The sequence below is a fragment of the Muntiacus reevesi genome, chromosome 3 (assembly GCF_963930625.1).
Source record: "Muntiacus reevesi chromosome 3, mMunRee1.1, whole genome shotgun sequence".
Lineage (NCBI taxonomy): Eukaryota > Metazoa > Chordata > Mammalia > Artiodactyla > Cervidae > Muntiacus > Muntiacus reevesi.
In genome coordinates, this window is record NC_089251.1 from 234,783,899 (window position 1) to 234,807,698 (window position 23,800).

At 39.7% G+C, this 23,800-nt stretch overlaps 1 protein-coding gene across 8 annotated transcripts in view; it reads right to left on the reverse strand.

Annotated features, from left to right (window-relative positions):
- The window catches only part of RBMS1 (RNA binding motif single stranded interacting protein 1), a 213,552-nt gene that overhangs the window by 84,565 nt on the left and 105,187 nt on the right, over positions 1–23,800 (reverse strand). For 6 of the 8 annotated variants that reach the window (XM_065931633.1, XM_065931629.1, XM_065931632.1 and 3 more), the window contains exon 2: positions 9,154–9,329. In XM_065931633.1, the coding sequence (XP_065787705.1) occupies positions 9,154–9,329 (176 nt within the window). The remainder of the gene's footprint in view (positions 1–9,153; positions 9,330–23,800) is intronic. The other 2 variants (XM_065931627.1, XM_065931630.1) reach the window with 1 other exon arrangement.

Below are 23,800 nucleotides of genomic sequence, written 5' to 3' on the forward strand. Positions count from 1 at the left end.
AAAGGTCTTACTGCATTGCACAGGGAACTATATTCAGTATCTTGTAATAACCTATAACAGAAAAGAACCTGAAAAAATAATATACATATTTAAATTTAAAATAATTTAAATATTAAAGTTTTATCAATTAAAAATTAATTTTATTTATTTATTTTTTCCTGTGGGTTGCTTTATCTCATTTCTTTTTTTTAAAATTTTTTATTTATTTATTTTTTTTCAGTGGGTTTTGTCATACATTGACATGAATCAGCCATTGAGTTACACGTATTCCCCATCCCGATCCCCCCTCCCACCTCCCTCTCCACCCGACTCCTCTGGGTCTTCCCAGTGCACCAGGCCCGAGCACTTGACTCATGCCTCCAACCTGGGCTGGTGATCTGATTCACCATAGATAATATACATGCTGTTCTCTCGAAACATCCCACCCTCGCCTTCTCCCACAGAGTTCAAAAGTCTGTTCTGTACTTCTGTGTCTCTTTTTCTGTTTTGCATATAGGGTTATCATTACCATCTTTCTAAATTCCATATATATGTGTTAGTATACTGTAACGTTCTTTATCTTTTTGGCTTACTTCACTCTGTATAATGGGCTCCAGTTTCATCCATCTCATTAGAACTGATTCAAATGAATTCTTTTTAACAGCTGAGTAATATTCCATGGTGTATATGTACCACAGCTTCCTTATTCATTCGTCTGCTGATGGGCGTCTAGGTTGCTTCCATGTCCTGGCTATTATAAACAGTGCTGCGATGAACACTGGGGTGCACGTGTCTCTTTCAGATCTGGTTTCCTCAGTGTGTATGCCCAGAAGTGGTATTGCTGGGTCATATGGCAGTTCTATTTCCAGTTTTTTAAATTAATTTGTTAAAAATTAGTTGAAAAAATAGGGATAACAGTACCACTCATAATGTTGTTCTTAGGATTAAATAATAAAACACCTGGCGTACTTACTGGCACAAAGGATGTATCTGAAAAAGTTAGCTGCTGCCATTATTGAGGTATTTACATATTACACAGAAATTGTTCACATGTATTTATTATAAAATGCCAATGAGGAAAGATGAGGGAGAGGTTGTATATTTCTTATATTCATGGTAATCCTATAAGGAAATTCTAAGTCAAACTAAGCATAACAGCCAAATAAAGACTTTTGCTTTTATTCTTGATGACACTACCTTCACCTTTATATAATAATTAAACACTCCCGAGCTGCTGCCAGAGAAGATGCCACAGAAATGCAAGGTTCATACAGAGGAACAGGGAATGGACAAACATACAGTAAACTCCATCTTCTCTTACAGAGAAGGAGAGGATGCTCCTGTAAAAATTCATGTGGCCATAGCCTTTCTCTTCAGGGCTGGTTTGCCAATTAACTTCTGCTAAGGCTAACACTGAAACTGATTTGCCAATAGCATGTCCAGTATCTGGGTAATACAGGGGAGAAGGCTCTTAATTATGCTCATGAACAATAAAAAGAAATCCTTAAGAAAAAGGCCAACTGACAATAAGGAGGGTTGGCTAGATCTCTACATATCCATGCCAACCAGCAGATATCACACAGAGGGTAAATTAGAAAACAGACATAATTGAGATTTTTCTGCCAAAGTATCAAATGCATGTATACATTAGGTATGGGGCAATACATAATGCTTGAGGTTTCAACTGCTAGTGATGACACTGAATGTCACTGACCTGTAGTAATTTTCAATTTTCCTGTGGTATGTATTTGAATCATGGACACTCCTAGACAGAGGGAAGTGAGTCATGTTGCCAGTGAAGAAGCATAGCCCGTGACCTAGGGTCCATATTTCAAGAGGGTTTTGCTCTAATCGTGGAGCAGCAATTCTCAAGAAGGGATTCAATACTGTGTACATTTTTGAAAATTGACCACTCCTTTAAAAAAGCCAACTGACATTTCTTTTTCTTTTTTTTTTAATTTTAATTTTTCTTTTTTTTCCAACTGACATTTCTAATGATGAAAGGGAAGAAAAAGCAGAGAGCTGTAGGAAAGAGATGGTTCTCTAATGGAAAGGAGGTATTTGTGGGGATTTTTTTTTTTTTTTTGATGCTGAAATTATGTCTGTGAAATTCTGGGATTTCCAAAAGTCTTCAGATTATATCTTAGCGTATCAAAGATCTATTGTACATAAAGTATTTCTTAAAGTGCCAGAATTCTTTGGGAAAATGAAGCAATTAACATGAACAAGAAAAAAATTCTATATGCTTATCCAAGAGATGAATAGGAGATTTAGTTAAATACACACTGTTCCTCCTAAACTCTGAAATCGGCTGTGACTTCCATTTTTAGAAGAAAAGATCACAAGATGATATATATCTTGCTCAGTGTCTAAAGCATCGTCTTTTTCTCTTTGACTACACATACCCTTACTAGAATATTGTCCAAGAAGAAAGAGTTAAATCACAATTAGTGGCGAAATATTTTGATGCAACAGATTGGCGTGTCTTTTTAAAAGGGTGACATAAAGTCTGAAAAGTACATCTTACATCACATTTTTCAGAAAATGATCAATTTTCTTGGTCTAAGTCCTCACTGAGTTATTATGTGTCATCCTCTTATGCTAGGAATAATAAAAGAAACCAAGTCCTAGAAAGTATTGCTGTTAGTATTTTATTTTGAGAATCTTCTAGATCAATGAAGAAAGAATCATTGAGAGAATAAAAATCACCTGCGTAAAGAACAAAAACAATTGGAACTTAAAAGAAATCCTATTATTTATTATATAAATAAAACCTGCATATGGGCAAGGAGCTACACAATAGCAACAGAAAGAAAAATGGCATGCATTTTCTATGATTAACTGTGGCAAACATTATCTTAACTTGACTTCTGGGGAGAATTTTTTTTAAGTATGCCAGTCAATAACGCTTTTTTTCTTTTTAAGGCACACACTTAATGAGAGAAGAACTATTTTTTTTTTTAAATTACTCTATGTTCCTGTTAACTTTTCTTTTTCTGGCTGTCTTTCAAAGGAAAAGAAATAAAAAATTGCTAGACATAGTTTCAGTATCTTTGTAAAACACAATTTTTAAAAAAACCTAAAAATTCAAATGGCTTTGGAATACAATACAACTCAGTATTGAAATAAATTTCAAGTATCCGAGATGCAGTCAATGCCAAAGAAAAAAATGATCTATGGGTGTTTTATTGTTGAGGCATGTGAATTAAATACACCATCACTGTCACCAAGGCTGCCAGCACTACCACTAAGAAGCTGACACTAGTTCAACCTGCCTAGAAACATCACTTGAAGGGTAAATGATGCTTCAAAGAGATAGATCAGCTTCGCATTTAACCCTGCTTCAAAAGCTCTGGGTTTGTAAGATTCACAAGCCTGACTTTAGAATGATACTGAAAATACGCAATACAATCTTTTGGTCCATATCTTTGCTGTCTGTACAGTTATCTGAATACTCCAGCATAAATCCATGTGAGGTGTGTGTGTTTCTTCTCTAAAGTGAACTGTACTAATAGCTTAGGGTATGTTCAGGCTTCTTGGACTGAGTCATTTTGGGGATGGCCTTGGATCACCTGGCTTTAAATTTTCTCATTGATTTGAAAGTGAGTGAGAATCAGATCACTTGGGTGATTTTTCCTACTTCATTACAGGATGTTTGTTTTGTTTCAATTTAAGGTCTTCCCATTTCACAGAGTAAATTCCAAAGGACTTCATATATACCTGGGATTTCCTAATAGTGGGTCTGGTAGCCCTATTGTTACTTTCAGTGTTTAACTTCATATTAGGGTTAAAAGTGGGTCATTTAAGCACAAAAAAACTAAATTTACCTTACTAGAAAACCTTCATTTCCAAACTTACCCTAAAAATAGCCTAATGATTTAGAAATAAAAGGGATGATCATTTTATTCTTGGATAGAGAAAAAAGAACGTTTAGCTCATAGACTGTTTAAGAAATTTTAGTTACAGAGATAGATGGAAATGTATAAAGAATTATTCCTTATTATTTCAAGTTCTCCATTTACCTAATAGTTGCCCTGACTTTTTCAATCAGAACTTCAAGTATTCTTTTAACATCAGTGTTCAACAAAAAAAACTAGTAGAGAGTTTTATGAGAGTTTCAGCAGAGTATTTAGTTCAGTGGGGGCTGTTTGTAGGTTGCATGAATGAATAAAAGTATGGCCACATCTGGGGCACACAGGGAGAGGCTGGAGTTTAGGGTGTGAGAGAGAATCTATGAGTGTCTATGCCCTTCATGTCTTCTATCTCAGTAAGTGCGACTCACATTTTCATTTTATTCAGAGCTAAAACCTTATAGTCACTTTAAATCCTGCTTCAGTCCCTGGGTCTCTGTCTCTAGGGTGCCCCTCCCCTCCATCTTTCATTAGAGCCTCAGATGAGGGTCGTGTTAACTTGACTTATGAGAGCCCCCTTCTCCAAGCCAACCTGTTGACTTGTGGCATAATTACCATTTTGAGAAAGAGAGAAAAAGAAAACACAGAATTGTGTTTCTCTTCCACTCCAAGGGCTAGCTTCTCCTCTGAAACTAAAGAACAAACTTCAAAAGTTTTAGCTTATTATTCAGTGCTAACAATATGCTACCAACCTGCTTCTCTTTGCTCTACACCCACTCTTCCTGCTCCGGACACCAGAAGCCCCGGCTAACAAACAACAGCTAAATGACAGTTATGCACCAAGAAGAGCTCTTTGTGCTTTTTTAAACATCCAAGCATGCTCATATCTCCTGGGTCCTCTCAGAGGCCTGGAGGACACTATTATTTCCATCCTGCATGAAATCTTCCTTCTTTCTGGTTTAGCATCATCTCCTCCCTGGAAGCAACCCCAATTCCCTGGCATTGGGGTTAATGAAACAGTCTTCTGACTCCTCCCAGAACACTGCACTGATTATAACATTGACTTTATTCTGTCTCAAATTAGGGCTGGCTGTTTATGTCTGCCTCTGTTGATCTGTCCTGCTTTTTCCGCTTCGCCTTTTTAAGAGTTGCACTGTATTCAAAAGAATAAAGAAAACTTGCAGAGAACAGAAAACAAAGGGCTAGAAAAAGAAAATACACTGGGTATTACAACCAGGGAATCATACTTCAAAAATATTTCCTTTTAATTAGTACTAGTTGTACTAATGTTATGTTGTAATGTTATAAGCTAAATTTAATTTCACATTTATATAAAAATCATGCTTTATTTCATTGTGAAATGAATTCAATATCTGTTGAATGAAAGGGGTGAAAACAAAAACAACTGGTTGACCAAGGACTGGTTTGGGAATGAGAGAAAGGTTATAGAAGGTGGCAAGAGTAGAAACATCTCATTTTGCCTTAATATCACTACACTGTTTTTCCTTTGGCTCAGTTGATAAAGAATCTGCCTGCAGTACAGGAGATCTGGGTTTGATCCCTGGTTTGGGAAAATTCCCTGGAGAAGGAAATGGCAATCTGCTCCAGTAGCCTGGGAAATCCCATAGACAAAGAAGCCTGGTGGGCTATAGCCCGTGGGGTCACAAGAGTCAGACACGCCTTAGCAACTAAACCACGACCACCATGGAGCTGTTGATACACTTGAGTTATGTAAACCCTTCCATGTGATGTCAATACCACAGTGATGTCTAGCCTCAGCCAACAGAGACCCACATATCTGCCCCCACTGCAAACCAGGAAGAACCATGTACCAAACCTTGTACCAAATATTGTTTCTAAATCTTCAGGAAAAAATAGTTTGGACACAATAAAGGACTTTACATCACTATGACAAGGAGTAAATCAGGGGTGAGTGGCAATGAGATGGAACTAGTATTTAGTGTTTCTTCCCCCTCCCCCGGCTCCCCCAAAAAGCTCCAGCGAAAGAAGGCTGGTGGTTTTTGTCAAGGTAGCCTATGGGCATTTTGTCAAATGCCCTGGCTTTCTCAGCTTTCAGGATCAGAATCTGGTATTTTCTTCTTACTTTAAGATGTAGGACTATATGTAATTAAAATGTATTCCAGCAGTTGGGATTTTGAGGAGCCAAGGGCTCAGTTATGGAGAGACAAATACGTGTTCAATTATAAATGAGTTTTTATGGTCCTAAAATGTGGACCAGTTCCTTTGCTTATATTACTTGATTTAGTTCTAATCACCACCTCATGATATAAGCATCATTTGACCCATTATACAGGCTACCGACAGAATGAGGTACTTGCTTAGCACTGTGGTAGGTAACTCTGGGATACCAAAAATTTGCCACCTTGACTACCATGATTTTATACTGTAGGTAAGAAAGACTTGAAGACGATTTGATGTTAGCTAGGGCTGCTGAGCTGCCTTCATCAAATGCTTTTAGAAAATGGACCTACTCTTGCTCCGTGTCACCTGACCACCATCACCAGAGTCACATGCCCGCCCGGTCCTTGAGGCCAGTCTCCTTCAAGTAACCTAAACTGGTGGCCGTCCACCACGAGCCCCCTTCCTCTTGGCCATGAGGACCCTCTCTTTACGCTGTCCTGAGTCCCTCTGTAACTTGGAAAGAGGCTGCTTTTCCACCGTCATCTCTGTGTTGACATCTGCTTTTTCACCATCATTTTTTCTAACATTATAGCATCTGTATATTCTACTCCAAACACAGCATTTTAAAAATACTTTTGGTTTCTCTCTCCAGTTTTCACAACCCTCATGTCATTCTTGCCTTTAGGTTTCATGCATTGTTTGTACATTATTGAGTCCTTGCTACAAATGTTCTTAGGCATCTTTTTCCATTTATCTGTTAGATAACCCTCAAAAACATACAAGTCCTCTAGAGATTCAAATTATTTGTTTCTATTGTTGCCCCTCCTACAATTCAGCTCAACAGGTCAATTTGTAAATTACAGTCCTAAATTTTTATTTCTAATATATATTTCCTTTTTTAGAGCTATGAGTTTACACCTATCTTTTCTGAGACGCTTCTGAAACTTTTCTAAAAACTCTCTAATTACGTCCACTGGGTTTTTTAAGCTCTAGGATGAGTCACTTTCCCATAAGGGTTCTTGTCATTTCCATGTCACCAACTAGCTATTCTTTATTGGAAACAATCAAGTCCAGAACAGGAATGCCCTTTTTTGCTCTCTCTCTACATTCTGAGACACAAAATTGTCAACAAGACAAATCTGGTACTTATTAGATGCTCTGTGTTAAATGGAATGAAGCTCTCAACAGATATTGACATAGAATTCTCTATTACTGTGTATCGTGCGTCTGTATAACACATAAAGAAAACTACCACTGGAGCTAACTATCAAACCTGGGGTTTTGCAAATGATAGGAGAAAGTAAGTGGCAAACTGTTATTGCTGCTATTGATAACAGCAAAGAGACTGATGTCTACTGATGTCTCTACATGCTGAGAAAATCCACATTCGTCAAAGAGGATGAATTATCTAGGACAGATGATCAAATGCTCTTCTGCTGCATCTGGGACACGATTTAACTCAGTTGAAAAAAAAAAACAAAAAAAACTTCTGGTTTAATTTTTTGAATACAGATTTACTGTACATAAAACATGGTATTACTCTATTGTGGTTGTTCAATTCTATCTTGGTGTTAAAACTCACCTTACATGCTTGCAAACTAGCTGAAGGAAAAATCTGTCTTCTGAAATCTTGCCCCCTTCTCTTAGACCTCAAACATGTGAGGCTTATCTTGATTCTACTGTTCCCTACGAAGTTGTATTTTTAGCTCCTTAGACTTTAGGGTGCTCTATCTACCTGTAATTATGCTGCAAAAACTGAGGAAGATGCCGGTAAAGGCCAGCAGCAGACAAGAGAGCAAAAGGCTTATTTGTGGTCGTGAACAGCTGCAACAGGGCTGGGCGCGCCTGGCAGAGTTCCTCCTGACTCTGGTCAGCAGGACAAACCCCAAGAGCCAGACTTGCTTTCAAAGTCATCCTGAGCACAGGACATTATTTCACCGCCCTGGAAGCAAAGGCTGCAGGCCAAGTCCAAAGGGGCTGATGAGAAGGGTAACATGGGAAAGGCCCACGGAGGGTGCTGAGGGCGATGTCCTTCAAAAGGCTCTCTGGATCCTGACAAACCATCTCTCACCGTCCCACACTCCTCTCTAAACACACCACAGAGCAAAACCACCACCACTCCTGATGGAAAGCCAGATGTTACTTTTAGTTCCGGTTTGGAAACGCTGCCCAAGTAAGTTTTAAGATTTTTTTTTTCCTTAAAGCAAGAAGTAATGAATTTATATTTTACCAGGATAACGGAAATAAGATGCTCTTAATCAGATGTTTAGAAATGGACATACTTTTCAGGGAACAGGAAACATTCTTTAGTGGACATCCTTTTCCACAGTTACATAAAATTCCATTTGTGAAGGACCATGATTGTCTCTGGGTAAATAAGAGATGCTGCTGCATGTGCAGGATTTTAGAGCTTAAAGTGATTAGAGGTATTTTTAGTCTTTATACAGTGATCCTTGCAATGCACAATGCTTCTGGCTCCTTGGTTTAAATGAGTGCTTTCTGTCTTAGTGAGTTAATGCAATTGCAGCCAAGTAGCATATTTCTATTCTATTCCTCGACAACATTAGCATAGAAGGCACATTTCCTTTGGAACAAAGCGATACACATGTGCCCATCTCTTACCAGGACACAACAAGGGTGGCAGCAGGAAGAGGAATAGGAACTTGAGGAATAAGAATGTCCAGAGCCGAGCGTGAGCAACTCGAACCACAAAACTACAGGTGTGAGTGAAGACAGATCACCGCTGCCCCACTGGAATTAATTGTTTATACACATTTAGAATTAGGTTAGATGGTAACTACCTTTCTGACAAACAGTGACAACTGAAGTTTCTCTTAAGGATGAGACCTACTGGCCCCCAGACGTGCCTCCACAAAAACAAAAGCACTCCTCAAAAGGAACCAGCCGTGTTTTCAAATAATTCATATTCTCCTTCTCATGTGCCAACAAAGGCAAATTCTACTGAGTAAATGCTCCAATTAATTTTGCTATATAGGCACCCTGTTGATGTCAATGCTGGCTGAGAAAGTGTCCAAGGACTCAAAACTTAGAAACCCTGTCAACTGTGACCGTAATGAGGATTCACAGATTTGTACTAAACCTCTCTTAAAACACAATTTATATCACTCTGTAATATGATCAAGGAGGTATTTAGGAGCTAAAAACAAGAACCTCTACTTACGGCTGACACAGCTTCACCAGGTCCTGGTCCGTGGTGTTGGGAGGCAGTCCCCGGATATAGAGGTTCGTTTTGCTCAGCTGATCCCATCCTGAGTTGCTACTGCTACTACTGTTGTTATTACTGCTGGTGGTGCTGGGGCTGGGAGGGGCCATAGGATGGGCTGGGGCCAGAGGCTGCTGGAAAACAAAGACCACAGCATTAGAATGCTCCACGGAACCTGGGTTCAGCACCGTTCAGAGGCTGCATGCTCTCCAAACCAAGATATAAATACGGATGATCTTCAGCTACTCTCCTACATACATTTTAATTTACATCTTAAAAAAGATCTGTTCATTCTGCAAAAGTATTCTCTCCTTCAACATGCAATTAATAACAGGACAACTCAGTAAACTATTCTCTGCATGACCCTGAAATAGACTAAAATTTTGTAAGATTTTCTTTACATACTTTAAGGAATACATTCAAGACTCAAAGTGAACTTGCATAAAGTTATGCAATAATATTTTAATATACAGTCATTCAGAAATCACTGGACTTTTGAAAAGGTTTTCAAATGCTGAAAAACACTTCGTTGAAAGTTGCTGACAATTTTATTGAGATGATTTAGTGATTAAAAAAGAAAAAAAAATTACTCTTCAAGTGTCAGAAAGTTAGAGAGTTCAGTCAAGATGCACAAATAACGAAGACTTCACCTCGTTCTAAGACAGACCCACGGCTTCTTTGAGACATCTGGACAAGATTCACAGGTCAGCTGCCTTTCGCTCTGGCTAACCTTGTGAAATTTAACTCCTGTGAGAATGGTGCAGAAGCTGGAAACATTCCCAGGCCTGGCAGCAACCAACATTCACTTCTGTAGAGCCTGCAAACCAGGGCTCAATGTGGTTTTAGCCACCTAGGAAGACCGTCTGAAAATGTACTCACACCAGATAATTGTTAATCAACTGAAAGAAACCACAGTTCTCCGTCCCCGTGCCACACACCTGACCTTTGAGGAAGTGAAACGGTTCAGTGTGAGGTGCAAGTGAGCACCCCCCAAGGTGCTCTCCCAGCAAATGCTCTGCAATTTCACACCAGGACAGGAATTTTTTCACTTCACATCTTCTAAATAATAAATAAGACTAACCAACATGGTCCTAATAAAGGACATCACTGACACTGAACAACAGTTTGAAGATGTAAAATTAGTCACTAGACATGGATCAAAAATGTCAAACCTTAGGATTTTTACTACCACAAACAAGAAAATAAGGCATATCTAAGACACAATTCAATTCCACTTGATAGAGTTCAAAAAGCAGACCTCTGGCAATACATACAACCCTGCTCACCTTGTTGGCCATCTCAACGCCCCAGGATAGATTGTCCAGTTTTGCACCACGTTTCTGCCTTGGCCATCCTAACGCCACAGTATCCTGGGGCATGGGGCTCCTCGTGGATCTAGACATGAAACGTATACTACTATGCAGACGTTTCTTCTCACTCCCCAGGATCCTTGCTAAAATCACAGTCCAAACACCACTTTATCTCAAGGGACTGTTTTTCAAAAAGGAGTGTTGCCAGAAGGGTTAACAAAAGTCAATGTATTAATGAAGGCTGAACTTGAACCACGAACACCAGCAATGCTTAACCCCAGTGAAACCTGCCTGAGATCATATCCTATCAAATCTATTCGATTTATGCCCTTAATAAGCAGGTGAACTCAAACCCTTTCCTGTCATCCCTTGTGTTTCTCTAAGAGGTAAAAACTGCTTTCCAGGTATAAACTAAGCCTTGTCTCTTGCACGGATGGCACTGCAGACCCCTATCTGGGCCACAAAGAGGTCTATGTTCCTTCTCCAAGGTCATTCAATAAAACTGCTGGCTGATACAGGCAATCAGCCAGGTGCCCCCTCCTTCTTTCTTCAGTGAAGAGCAGAGGGGCTGGGACATAACCCACATCTGCCTCCCTGTCCCTAGCTTTCGATTTACACAAAGAACTGACAGCTGTAGATGACTAGCCAAGACTGAAATTTTTCTTAAATCACTTCTGATTAATGTCCAAGAACCTGGTCCTTGCCACAAACGCACTGTTTCTCCCAGTAAGACCTGGCGTGTTCAGTGTGGCAGTCGGGGAAGGAAATGTGCTCACCTGGGTAAGCCTTGCAGGGGTCTGACAGAAGCTGGGGATTTCGGGTCAATGCCCACCTCTCAGGGGGATGCCATGCAAAGCCAGTGAACCATCAGGTGTTTGAAAGACTGCATTCCAAGTTGGCCTTGGCTCTTACCTCTGCTTTTCTCTGGGGGTGGAAAGTGAAATGCCAGGCAAGAACTTTCTATCGTTAAAAGGAACACCTGGGGGCATGATTTATCAGGAGATTTTTTTGGACATGAAGGAATAGGCTTTTATTCACGTATTTGGCAGAAGTAGAACTGTGACTTACATAGCTGATCTAATATATCTTTGACAGGCCTCCCTATTTACGACAGTAATATTTTCTTACTTTGGGAAGTAGGTGGGGAGCAAATACCCTCTGGCCCTCCCCACTTACTCTTCAACTTACTCTCTGGGGGAAAGAAATCTCCTAGTATTTCAATTCCAGGTGGGAGAAGGGGGTTCCTGAATGCATCTCAAGGAGGATGACTGGTCTCTGGTGAATCCTGGTGACCAAGTTAAAATTCAAATGTATCCTAATAGCAACTGTCACAACTGGCTGATGACTAAAGAGAAGAAGCATTAAAGTAGTCCAGGTTGTCAATTTTCTATTTTCTGGGGCAGAAAACTTTAGACCAAAGACTGAGTTTTTAGAACTCGTCGAAACTAAAAGGTTAAATCCTAATAAAGACTGGACACATGTCCAAAGAAGAAAATTCAAACACAATAAAGGAGTTTATTCCAAAATATTCAGAATTGGTTAATGATAACTGTAAGAGCAGGGTAATAATTACTATCATATATTGCATGTTTCATATGTGCCAGACACTATGCCATGTGCTGTGTATGTATTATCTTAATCCAAATGAGACAGATGCATTCTCGTTTTAGCATTTTGAAGATCAAGAAACAGTCTCAGGAGACATTAAGTAATGTGTCACAGTCACACTTTCAGTAGGTGGCAGGACTGGAATTTGAACTCAGGTCTGCTGAACAAAATGTCAAAGCCCTTAATCTGTGCCCTAAATGGCATCTGAAACACTGTCCATATCCTAAATGTGCTATTTGTATTACTTCATTTTTCTGTGCTCATCCTTCCTGCAAATTAAATGACTAAATTCCAGTTTCTCAGAAATATGACACTTAATACCATCGGTGGCTGCATTTTTAAAAAAATGTCAAAGGTGCCTTTAAGTTAATTTAATGATGACACAAATCAGCTTGTGTGTGTGTTTTTTTTTAAGGAAATCTTTTAAAAGGTCAGTTTTAAAGATTCTACCTTATAGATCTTTTCACTATAAGAATTCTGCAAACAACTTTGGAAAATTACAGCATGTTACAGATGAACATCAGAGTCATCATTTTAGGAAGGCTCCACTCAACAAAAGAATGAAACTCTCACTCCCAGACTGAAATACAAACCCTGACAAGTTACCTTACTTAGGACCCTGCTGATCAATTCAAAGTAATTACATTTTACAGTCACATGCCTCAACAGCATGAACAGCAAACTCAGGGAGAGAAAAAAGCTTTTAAGTGGATGATACTTTGCCAAACTCCATTTTCATTGTTGGCTGCCCTTTTACATTTTGCCTCTCAAGACCCCTAAGTTGTCCCCAAATTTGAAAAGACACCCCCCACCACCGCCAACTTTTCACCCACTGGATGAAGCATGTAGACAATTTTCACAAATTCAACCTATTTATATAAGAAACTGGATGGCTGAATGACCACCACCAAGTGATGGCTCACCCTACAAGATCCAAGAAGTCTATCCCAGTCTTCTCTGGCCTAATCTCACTGCTTCAGTTCAGGCAAACAATATACCTAGCAAATTGTCATCCAAGGGGAAAAACAAGCTAATTCAGTTTTCACAATGACATTTATTAATAACTGGGCTAACTTCTCATGCAGAGTCGATGATGAATAATTGGGTGGCTGTTAGCAGAGCTTCTCTGCATTCCCTGCAGGAGTGGGTGTGGCATCAGCAGGAAGAGTGCTTGTCAGCACTTGGGGAGGACTTCCTGTGTGGACCACAATCAGGGAGGACTTCCTGTGTGGACAGCTCTGATGCCTCCATCAAAGCAGGAAGGCCCACTCACATCCTAAACTAAAAGATGCCTGGCACACAGCAACTATACATACGGTAAATCTATTTCACTCCCATCACATCACCCCTATTCCAACACACACTAAGAAGCCTCTTCTGTATAAATGCAATCTAAAAGTATTTTTTTAAAGGGATTAACTGTGTGTGAACTAAAAATATGTTAGTAATCATGTACATTGTTGCAGATTTCTATTCAGCAAAGACAATTAAAAAGACTAGTCACTATAAATTCTATTGTCTTATTTCCTTCCTATTTCTAATAGGCTAAAGAATAGTGCTCTGACCAATTTTACAGTTGAAGTGGTTCTTCCCCCACCCCCACCTCCCCATTTAGTAACTTCCCTAAGAATATATTTTGAAGGGAAAGGAAATCTAGTACCTCCCTTTTAATTACCCTCAAGTCTTCTTTAAGGCTGTCATCCTTATAGTTGAAGATTAGAGTCCATAATCCCTGTCTCCACCCTGCCACCCCTACACACACACACACACAGAGGGACAGACAGACACCCACTGTCAAACAGCAGGGAGGTCTACCACTTCAGCTATTTCTTTATCCAATAATCACCACAGTCATTCCTGAGAGCAGACTGGAGTCACAGACATTATCATTTCTCCACGAAACAGTATAATATCAAGCCTGGCATGAACAGAGCACTATACAAAGGCACTGTCTACCAGACTAGCTCCATACACTGGTTCTTCTCTCTAAACTTTCAATATGTAAAGGGAATTTAATAATTTAAGGGAATTATGCAATGGGACGGGGTGGGGCGCGGGGAGCACGTGAATGGGCCAATTTTCACCACCGTCAGGGCATCTTTGTTGGTTTCTGTCCTTTTAGGCATCTGAGTGGCTCCAAAAGGGCTAGGAATAATGGCTGAGAAAGAAAGTTTCTGGCACAGGCAGCTGGGAAAGTACACAGCTGAGAAGTGGGAGGTGAGTTAGTGAGAGATGAGAAGCTGGCCAGGAAGCAGATGTTCTTCCGGGTGGGCCGGGAGGCGAAAGGACGGCACCGGCAGTAACTAAGGACAATGGCACCCCTTCACACAGGCAAGGTCTCACTCACCCTCCATCACGTGGGAAGGAGGACAAAGGGGCAGATATCAGTTAATCCCACTGGATGCCAGGATATCAAAGCTTAAGATCACAAAGCTCATTAGCTAATGAACTGGCTCTCACACTGTCACTGTCCCTTGTTTGGAAATAAACTTTGTAGCCTCGAACTATGACACTGAGCAATAGGTTATTCAGTATTTTTTGCTGGATTATGTCTGGTGAAGCAAAGAGGTTCATGTTATTATGTGAGCTAAAAGTAAAAATTTCTAAGACTTCATAATTAATATTCTCTAAGATACCTATCAAATCTGATCCTTAAGTGTAAAGTTGCAATCTCTACCTAGAAATCTCTTAAATCCTCAATCTCTTTACCTAAGCATCGTTCTCTTAAGCTTTGGATTAAAAAAAATAAATTTAAGATGTGCACTGAAATTTTAAAATGTACCATTCTGATGACTGATGTGGACAATGGAGGAAGTGAATGCATGTGTGGCAGCCAGGGCCGGTGGGAAATCTCTGAATCTCCCTCTCAGTTTTGTTGTAAACCTAAAACTGCTTTAAAAAAAAAAAAAGTCTTTAAAAAGCAAAAAAATCAACATTAAGATATCAGACTAAAGGTATTAAATATAAGTTATTCACCAGAAAACTGTGAGGGGCCTATGAAAATGGGCTCAAAACTTCCTTACCAGAAAGCACATTCATTAGGAAGGAAAAGCTTTTAACAGTGGGCTCCTGGCCTTATCTGCCCTTAACTGCATCACGTTTAATGGTGTGACATGGTATGGTTTCTAAAAATAGTTACAGTTCAACCAAGGCAAGATCAGGGATGAAAGGGCCTGGGGCAGAAAGGTTGAAGAAGGCTTCACCAAGGGGGTAGATGGCTAAGTGAGCTGAATATTAATGGCAAGTCATTAAAAACAGAGGAAGGGCAGGTCTGAAAGGGATGGGTGTGCGAGGAGAGAAGTACCAACCAAGATTCAGAAAGGATGGCTCATTCTTCATGAAAGCCAGGGAAAAGACCAACCCTGGTTGGCTCAAGGGTATGCCAGAACAGGGTGATGTCTGCAGAGGAGAAGGGACAGGGGAAGGCACTAGAAAGGCAGCAAGATTACCTAGAAATCAATACAGAATATGGACATAACGTCACACATGACTGCTCAGTCTCACAGGGAGAAAAGAAAATTTAAATGATAAATGAAGAGCATAGCTTGTGGAAAACATAAAGGAAATTCTTCCCCCTCCTCTTTATAAAAAGGTATACAGGCACGAAAAATGACTGAATGGAAAAATATCTGGATTCCAATCTTGTCTTGGCCAGTAACTGGAATGTCATCTCTGGACCTCACAGTTCCTCGCCTGGGAAATGAGCAAATTGGACTGGGTGATTTCTAAGCTTCCCTCCACTTCCAGATTCTAAGACTGGATAATGCTTCTTGCTGTCTCTAGCTAAGGTATGTCACGACCAAACTTAGCCAGGTTCCTGGTACTCTTATTTAACTGCGCCACTAGCTGAGAAATGGAGTAAGGGGTTGAATCAGCAAACCCGAGAAGCTATAGGTACAGCTAAACGACAGACAGGAGTCACACTGTGGTCCCAACTCCCTACATCACTCAGGCCAAGCACAGAGTCCCTATTAGTCACAGATGTTTATGAGGAAATACTATAAACATGGAAGCTATAGTAAGATTAAAACTAAAGTTTAAAGAAACAAATTTTAGAAGTTTTTAAAATATAATATTCAGAGTTCTTAGAGCCAGGGTGGTCTTACAGTGAAAATATTATAGCTGAAATTGCCTTAATAATGTCGACCTGAGACTTTGTGTTGGTTAATAGCCTCATATCTCTGTTTCAATAGGTAATCAGTAAAAGCTGCATTTCATGTTCTATTTAATCTTACATATAAAAACGACCATGCAATAGCTCCAAAATCACCCTAAAAGAAAGTTCCTAACAACCAGCTATGTTCCACACAGTAAACAAAAAATCCTGCCAAACTGCAGGTACAAAACGAATTACTCTTCTGGATTCTGAAAGCAGGTGCATGGAGTATTTTTATTCTCATTCTGGGTCTCAAATGAAGAATTTTCAAATCCACACCCATTATGTTCCTCAACACAGAGCCCTGTGAAGGGACAAGAACAGACTCTTCCTTTTTACACAAAATAAAGTGAAAAAAGGAAACCTCCTAAGGGAAGTGTAGGGTTACCTTTATCATGACAGCTCAGACACCTCTGCAAAGCCTGAATTTCCTGCTTCACCCCAATGAAGTGAGCATGCCATCATGGACAACTTCCTTCCATCTGTTTTTAAAAGTCTATGTACAGTACAATTTGTATCTTCTAACATTTCTTGTAAGTAAAGAATTATCGCTGAGATTGCAAAGTCCTCAGGGTGGAAACTACCTATTTAAAAATATACTTTCTTCACACTATACAATAGTTACTGAAAGTACTGTAAAGTGATTAACTAAACATAAAGTTAAAAAAGTGATTATGAGCCAGCTTACCCCAAAAAAAACCCCAAATGAATTTATTCAAGGTATTCTTTTTTTTTTTCAAGATGCAAAGGGACATGTGAATAAGCTGGGAGTATTATGGGTTTCACAAATTAGCCTCTGGAGAAAAAAGCATTATCTCTACTTTCAGGAAACTGAACAAATATCTGAAATCTTCCCATAATAATCATTAAAAAGAAAAGAAAAGAAAAGAAATGTTATCTGACAGTGTTGTGATTTGTATACAGTCAAAGTAAAACATCAATAGGAAAAAAAAACTGAGTTAATACAACTCAAAAAAATTAACAGTCACATTTATTTCTTTTTCATGGCGCAATGCAGCAGTTTACATCTGACGCAATACAGATAATTAGTGTTAAGGCCAGCTCTTTATTATGTATCTCTGTGTATGTATCTGACCTGTCTGTGAGCAGAGGGAGGAAACAGATGATTGTCTCTGAGATACACTGTCTTGAGATAGAAAGACAAGGGCTTTTTCCCCCCTTTTGCCCGAGATCCACCTAACAATTAACTAACTTTTGGCCTGAGATTGAAACCCTGTATACACATACAGGCACAGACATTTAAAACTGAAACAAAAATGCTGTGAAACAGTTATTGTCTTTTACCACAGACAACATGCCCTTATACTATCTTTTCCTGTCTATTTCCTTGAATAAGAAATACTGGCAGCAACCTACTAAATTGATTTCAGACCCCACTAACATTGCCACTTGTGGGTTACAAAACAGTAACATTTCTCAAACTCTGTGATGCTCAGGAATCATCTGCATTGTTAAAATGCAGATTTTGACTCAGCCATTTGGGTAGAGCCAAGATTCTGCAGTTCTAGCAAGCTTCTTTCTGGGTGTTGCCCATGCACAAGGCAGGAATCAAGGCAATGTGTACTCTTGGCGAGAAAGAATGCATTTTGGAAAGGCCCCTTGCCAGCTTTAAGAAGGAGCAAGGCTTACCTAGCCACAAAATAAGATGAAAACCTCTGTTCTGCTTTGCAGAGCTGAGAGAGGCATCAGAGATCATGCAGTCCAGTAATTCTCAACTGGAAGTATAAGGGAAACTTAAAAGATGGGTCAGGAGTGGAGACAGGGGCAGTATTTTTTTTTATCCAAGAAGACCTGACTGTTGAAGTGTTGATGAACATTGATCTAATTAAATGTTACTTTTCAGGAAACCCCTCTGAGGTCCAGAGATGTCAAAGCATATGCATGTCCAATGTCATACAGCTAATTCAAGGCAGAACCAAGTCTCTCTTCCCATCACTGCTGTCAAAAGGCACCAGCCTTATTTGCCATAAGTACTGCAGCAATTATGACAGTACACGCCAAGTTTTCTCAATGAGTCTTGTAAAGAAAAATTGATTTGCTAGTCCTATTAAGGCGTCATAGAAAAAGGGTATATTTTGTACTGCTTCTGAAAAATCTCATATTTTAAATGGCTTACCTGGCTGTCCATGTGTATGCTAGACAACCAGTTTCCCACTTACCATCCCCCCAAAAAAAGAAATCTCACACTATCTATTAAACTTATCATTCAAAAATCCCTAAAAAATTTCTGTGATTGCTACCATTTTTATTTTCATGTCTATATTAAAAATTTGTGACTAACACAATCAGTATCTGTACCATCTACAAGGAGATAAACAAATCAAACAGATGAATTATAGCAGTTTGCTGCCTTGCTGTCAGAGAAGTACATTCAGGGTCAACTGGCAATTGAATAAGCTTAGATTAAAACCCTCTGAAAAATCACTAGAATTGTCTGCCCACTGTCTAGTTCCTCTGTGTATGTCACAAATTCACTCACTTAAAGCAAACAACTTCAACCTTCAGTTTTCTTACAAAGAAAACAGATTTGTTTGGTTTTATCCCAAAGCTTCACAATGGTTATACTCATATAATTCACTAAGATGAGTAGGTTTTCCTTTAGAAGCCCTAAAAGTTGGGAGAAACCTACTCCCAGGAGCTCACCAGTATACTTAAAAGAACTGTATCTCTTTTGACCTGGTAGGCATTTCTCTACTTTTTTGCAGGGACAATTTTCTTCTACATTGCATTTCTCTTGTATATTTGAGTATCTGTTGGGCTTCCCTGGTGGCTCAGGTGGTAAAGAATCCGCCTGCAATGCAGAAGACCCAGGTTTGATCCCTGGGTGGAAGAGATCCCCTGGAGAAGGAAGTGGCAACCCACTCCAATGTTCTTGCCTGGAAAAACCCATGAACAGAGAAGCTTGGCAGGCTAGAGTCCACAGGGTCACAAAGAGTTGGACGACTTAGCCACTAAACCAGCACTGCTTCCAGCAGCCTGGAGACTGTCCTCTGTCTTGTGGAGCCAGCCCATGTACCACTGGTGTCTCATCACTTCAGGACTGATGGTATCAGCCCTGGGGTACCTGGGGGCCTTGGTAGTAAATGGACCCAAATTCTGGCAAGGTCCACACCTCTCTTCATCATTTCTGAAGTGGATAAACTAAACCACATCTTAATTCTGCAGTAAGTGGAATGTGGCAAATGGTTTCAGTATTTATGCAAACCAGACACGACTCCTTTTTCAAAAGAAAAATTATTTCATAATACTCTTTGTTTAAAGTACCGAGTTGTTGCCCAAGAAGAAAAAAAATGAACCTATTAATCTTCCTGAAGACCTTTTTATTTTCTGTTGCTCAAGTTAATCACAAAGCATCCATTCATCTGAAACTGACTGAAAACTGAAAACTTCGGAGGGAGGTTCTTTTCCAAGAAACCCTGGATGGTAGGAATCAGGTTCTAACTCTCGGTAGAAAGCAGACCTGGGACCTCTATGAGTTTGAGGGGCCGGGTGTGGGGGTCACATCTCCCCCAGCAGCACAGGTCTTAGTCATTCCATTGTGTTTTCCCATCCCCCTTTCTTCTCGTTTAGTTTCACTATACGAGCATATACCCTTTACCTTTTCAGCATAAAAATCAAATATGCACTCTTTCATTCTCAATCATAACCCCAGATTAATCTAACTTATTAGTGACAAGTACCCAAAGTGGGCTATGTAAATCTCTGCCCTTCTAAATGCACAAGAAAACTGACACCATTTCTTCCCATCCATCAACAAAGAAGTATTATTATAAAACATTTATGAAGACAATTGTACCTAAATGGAAATTGGCTTCAGGAGACTCCACACTCAGTGGCCAGGAAGGAGGGAGCAGCTCTCTGCACCCACCCCATCTAATTCACAGCAGCCAATGAGCAGTGCCAGCCCAGGAAAGGGAGGGTGAACCCCTGCCCGGACAGAGCAGACAGGAAAGGCTCAGGTGTGACCCGCACCACCTAGGATCTCCTAGGCTCTCAGAACTGTGGAAACGCAAAGCAGCAGCAGAGGAACTTCTGAGAACCTGTGCGTTACCAAATCATTTTGTTGAAACAGGGGGGAAAAAAAATGCAGGAGGGGAACACCAACAGCATTAAAACTCCTATTTCTCCCTATAGACAACATCACAAGTCCTTAAATTCAAGTCTTTGGATACTTCCTTTACATTATGGACTAGATTTAACCCCCAAACAGTACTCTCTGCCCAATTTAAAACTCAGGGCATAAAACAAAGGAATGAACTAAGAAGAATGGTAGATTTTTTATTTTTTTTTTAAAGATCAGAACCAGGCATTATAGCTTTTAGTATGGGGTGGGGTGGGGGTGGGGGAATAGGAATGAGTGGGCAAGCTGCCTTCTCTACACTCCAGCCAGGGAAACCAGAGGGGACTGCCCTCACCTCACAGCACTACCAGTCAGCCTCTGCTCTGCTCATCTCTGCAAGCCAGTAGCTGCTCCCAATTATGTAAGAATTGTTCAGGTTAAAATATCACCCTAGTTTTAGGAGAACGTCCATTACCAAGCAAATTAGGAGGAGATACAGATCTAAAAAATCCTTTAATCTTGCCTGGATCCATTTTTCAAAAGGTAATATATAAATTATAAATACTGAAGCCAGAATTTATCCATTAAAATCTTGGTTATCCCACTCCGCTGTCCCCAGAAATACACATGGAAACTCTGCCTGCATTGGAGACTCTAACTTCATCTTCATTCTTATTGCAAAATTCAAGCATGTCTTGCAATAATAATAGCTGATGTGCAAAGGCTCGTGAGCATTTATCTTTCTCCAAAAAGACAGTATGCCAAGAACAATATTTTTCTCTTAATTGAGGGGAGGAGCCTTAGCCATTTGTTTACCTGTTTTAGTTTGGGCTATAATATTTTATCGTTTTACTGTCAAATTTATCTAGACAATCTTTTAAAACAGCAAAACAAGCAGAAACTAAAGGGAAAACACCATTTTAAACCATGACAACTTATTGCAAACATTTTTTTCTAGAAAACTGAGTGTTATTCACTGTACTGATGCCTAACACTGCTGACCGTTTATTGTGCTTTTTGGTACCAAGCTAGGTGCTTTGTATGTATTTTTTCATTAAATCACATTTAAGGAGGTATGACTTTCACCATGTTACAGCTGAGAAAACAGAAGTTAAGAGATTTTTCCCAGCATCATGGAGGTGGTGGCAGTCTGGATGTGAAATACGGTCTGCCTGACAACCTCCTTAGGAGCTAAGCAGAGAGAAAATGGGGTAAGGGAGGGTGTATCCTTGAGTTTCACTGAGTTGGGAGCCTGAAGAAAATGACCTCTGCTGAAGTAGTTTGCCTATGTCATGATTATTAAAAATCTTCCTAACGTCCATCAATAAAACTGCAGGTTTCTGGCTCAAGAAAATGGTTACAAGAATGGTGAAACTTAGTGATATGTCCTCTCTTACCGCAATCCAACAGTACAGCATGACTCTGAAAGAATATCACTACAAAACACTCAGGCAACATACTTTCTTTTAGGTCTTCTAAATACACAGTATTTTAATTTTAACAAAAGTCTAACACTTTTTATTTTTAAATATTAAAAAATATTTAAAGATATTTCTACCTTGGAATTAAAGAATAAATCTCCTCCCTTGGCCTGTAAGCCCCTTGAAGACATGCAACCACATCCTGCCTGATTATCCCACTCTGCACAGCACAGAGCCTGGACCAAGTGCTTTTTGCGGGTGGAAAGGGAAGAAACACAGGCTGACACATGTTAGAAATCACGGAACTGTAGCAGGGCTTTCAATGTGACACGCTGAGCATCTCTGGGGTGTAAAGAGGTGAGAGGAGCTGGCCAGGGCTGGATGATGGGTAGAGCTTAACTGTCTGAGAAAGCAGTTTGACATCTGGGACAGAATGCATCAATCACAGCCTTTTCGTAGCTGAAACAAGATCTCTATTTTCACTGAAATCCAGACTTGAAGCATCTCTGGGACAATTTCCCAACTCTGACAGGTGGACTTTTAAAATTCCTAGTTTCAACTTCAAAAACACCAGGGACGCTAGACAAATTATGATTGATAGTAAGAATTATAATTTAGCGAAAAAGATGAGTCCTAATAGTCTTAATCTTATTTCCTTTGGATGCAGGAGATATGTGGGTATCTGTCTTTTCAGAACAGATTAATCAGAATTACTATAAACCTTCAAGCAGACGTAATCACTCTGGGATCCTCCTGCCTTTGGTAATGGCCACATCTGGTCAGGTAGTTGTTACTCATTCTTGCCAGGATTTGCTTTATTAGACTCTCAATTGAAAAATGACACCTTCACTCCAATCCTTTTAATTGATTTTTAACATCAGAGAAGTGTAAGACAGAGAGTTATTTAGAGGACTAACTTCTTAATGGAGTCATCTGAGTAGTTTGATAAAATTCTCTCAGATGAATTCCAAACCGTGCCCGCCATCCCTTCAGCTGCGGCGTGGCTTTCAAAGAATTAGACAAAGAAAAAGCTACTCCTTGAAATAACCTCAACACTTAAAATAATTTAATTAAATAGTAAGTATCACCATCTTAAAACAATTTAAATGTCACTAGTTTCTGTCAGGAAATTTAAAATTTACATTTGTATAGTAACTAAAACATTACATATGTACATTAAGCCATACTAAAGTTAAAGGTAAAATATATGTGAAGAGAAAGTGGGAGATGGATGTATTAGTTTCCCAGGGCTTCTATAACAAATTAGCACAAACCTAGTAGCTTATATGGCTTCCCTGGTGGCTCAGTGGTGAAAGAATCTGTCTGCCAAGGAGACACAGGAGGAGACACAGGAGATGTGGGTTCGATGTCTGCGTAGGGAAGAGCCCTTGAAGAAAGGAAATGGCACCCCACTCCAGTATTCTTGCCTGGAAAATTCCATGGACAGAGGAGCCTGGTGGGCTACAGTTCATGGGGTCACAAAAGAGCCAGACACAACTGAACAACTAAACAACAACCACCACCACCAATGGCTTGTAACAATAGATATTTATTCTCTCACAGTTCAGGAGGCCAGAAGTCGGAAATCAAGTGTTAGCAGGGCAGTGCTCCCTCTGGAGCCTCTAAGGCAGACTCCTTCCCTGTCTTCTAGTTTTTGGAGGCTCCTGCTGTTCCTTTTCTCAAGGTAGCATAATTCCAATCTGACTTCACCTTTACATAGCCACCTCTGTGTGTCTTTCTGGGTCCTCTCCTCTCCTTATAAGGACACTGGTCATTGGATTTCAGGCCCACTCTAATTCTATTAATACTTTTTTAATCTCAAGATCCTTAACTAATTATATCTGCAAAGACTGTATTTCCAAATTAAGTCACATTTTGGATTTCTGGTTAGACACGCATTTTGGGAGCCACTATTCAACCCACTGAAGTGATTTTCTCTAAAAGGCTGATCTTGACTCTCCTAATCAGACTTCTCCTAAACTTACTTATATAATCAAAACATGTATAGAAAGTTATGTCGGTACCACTA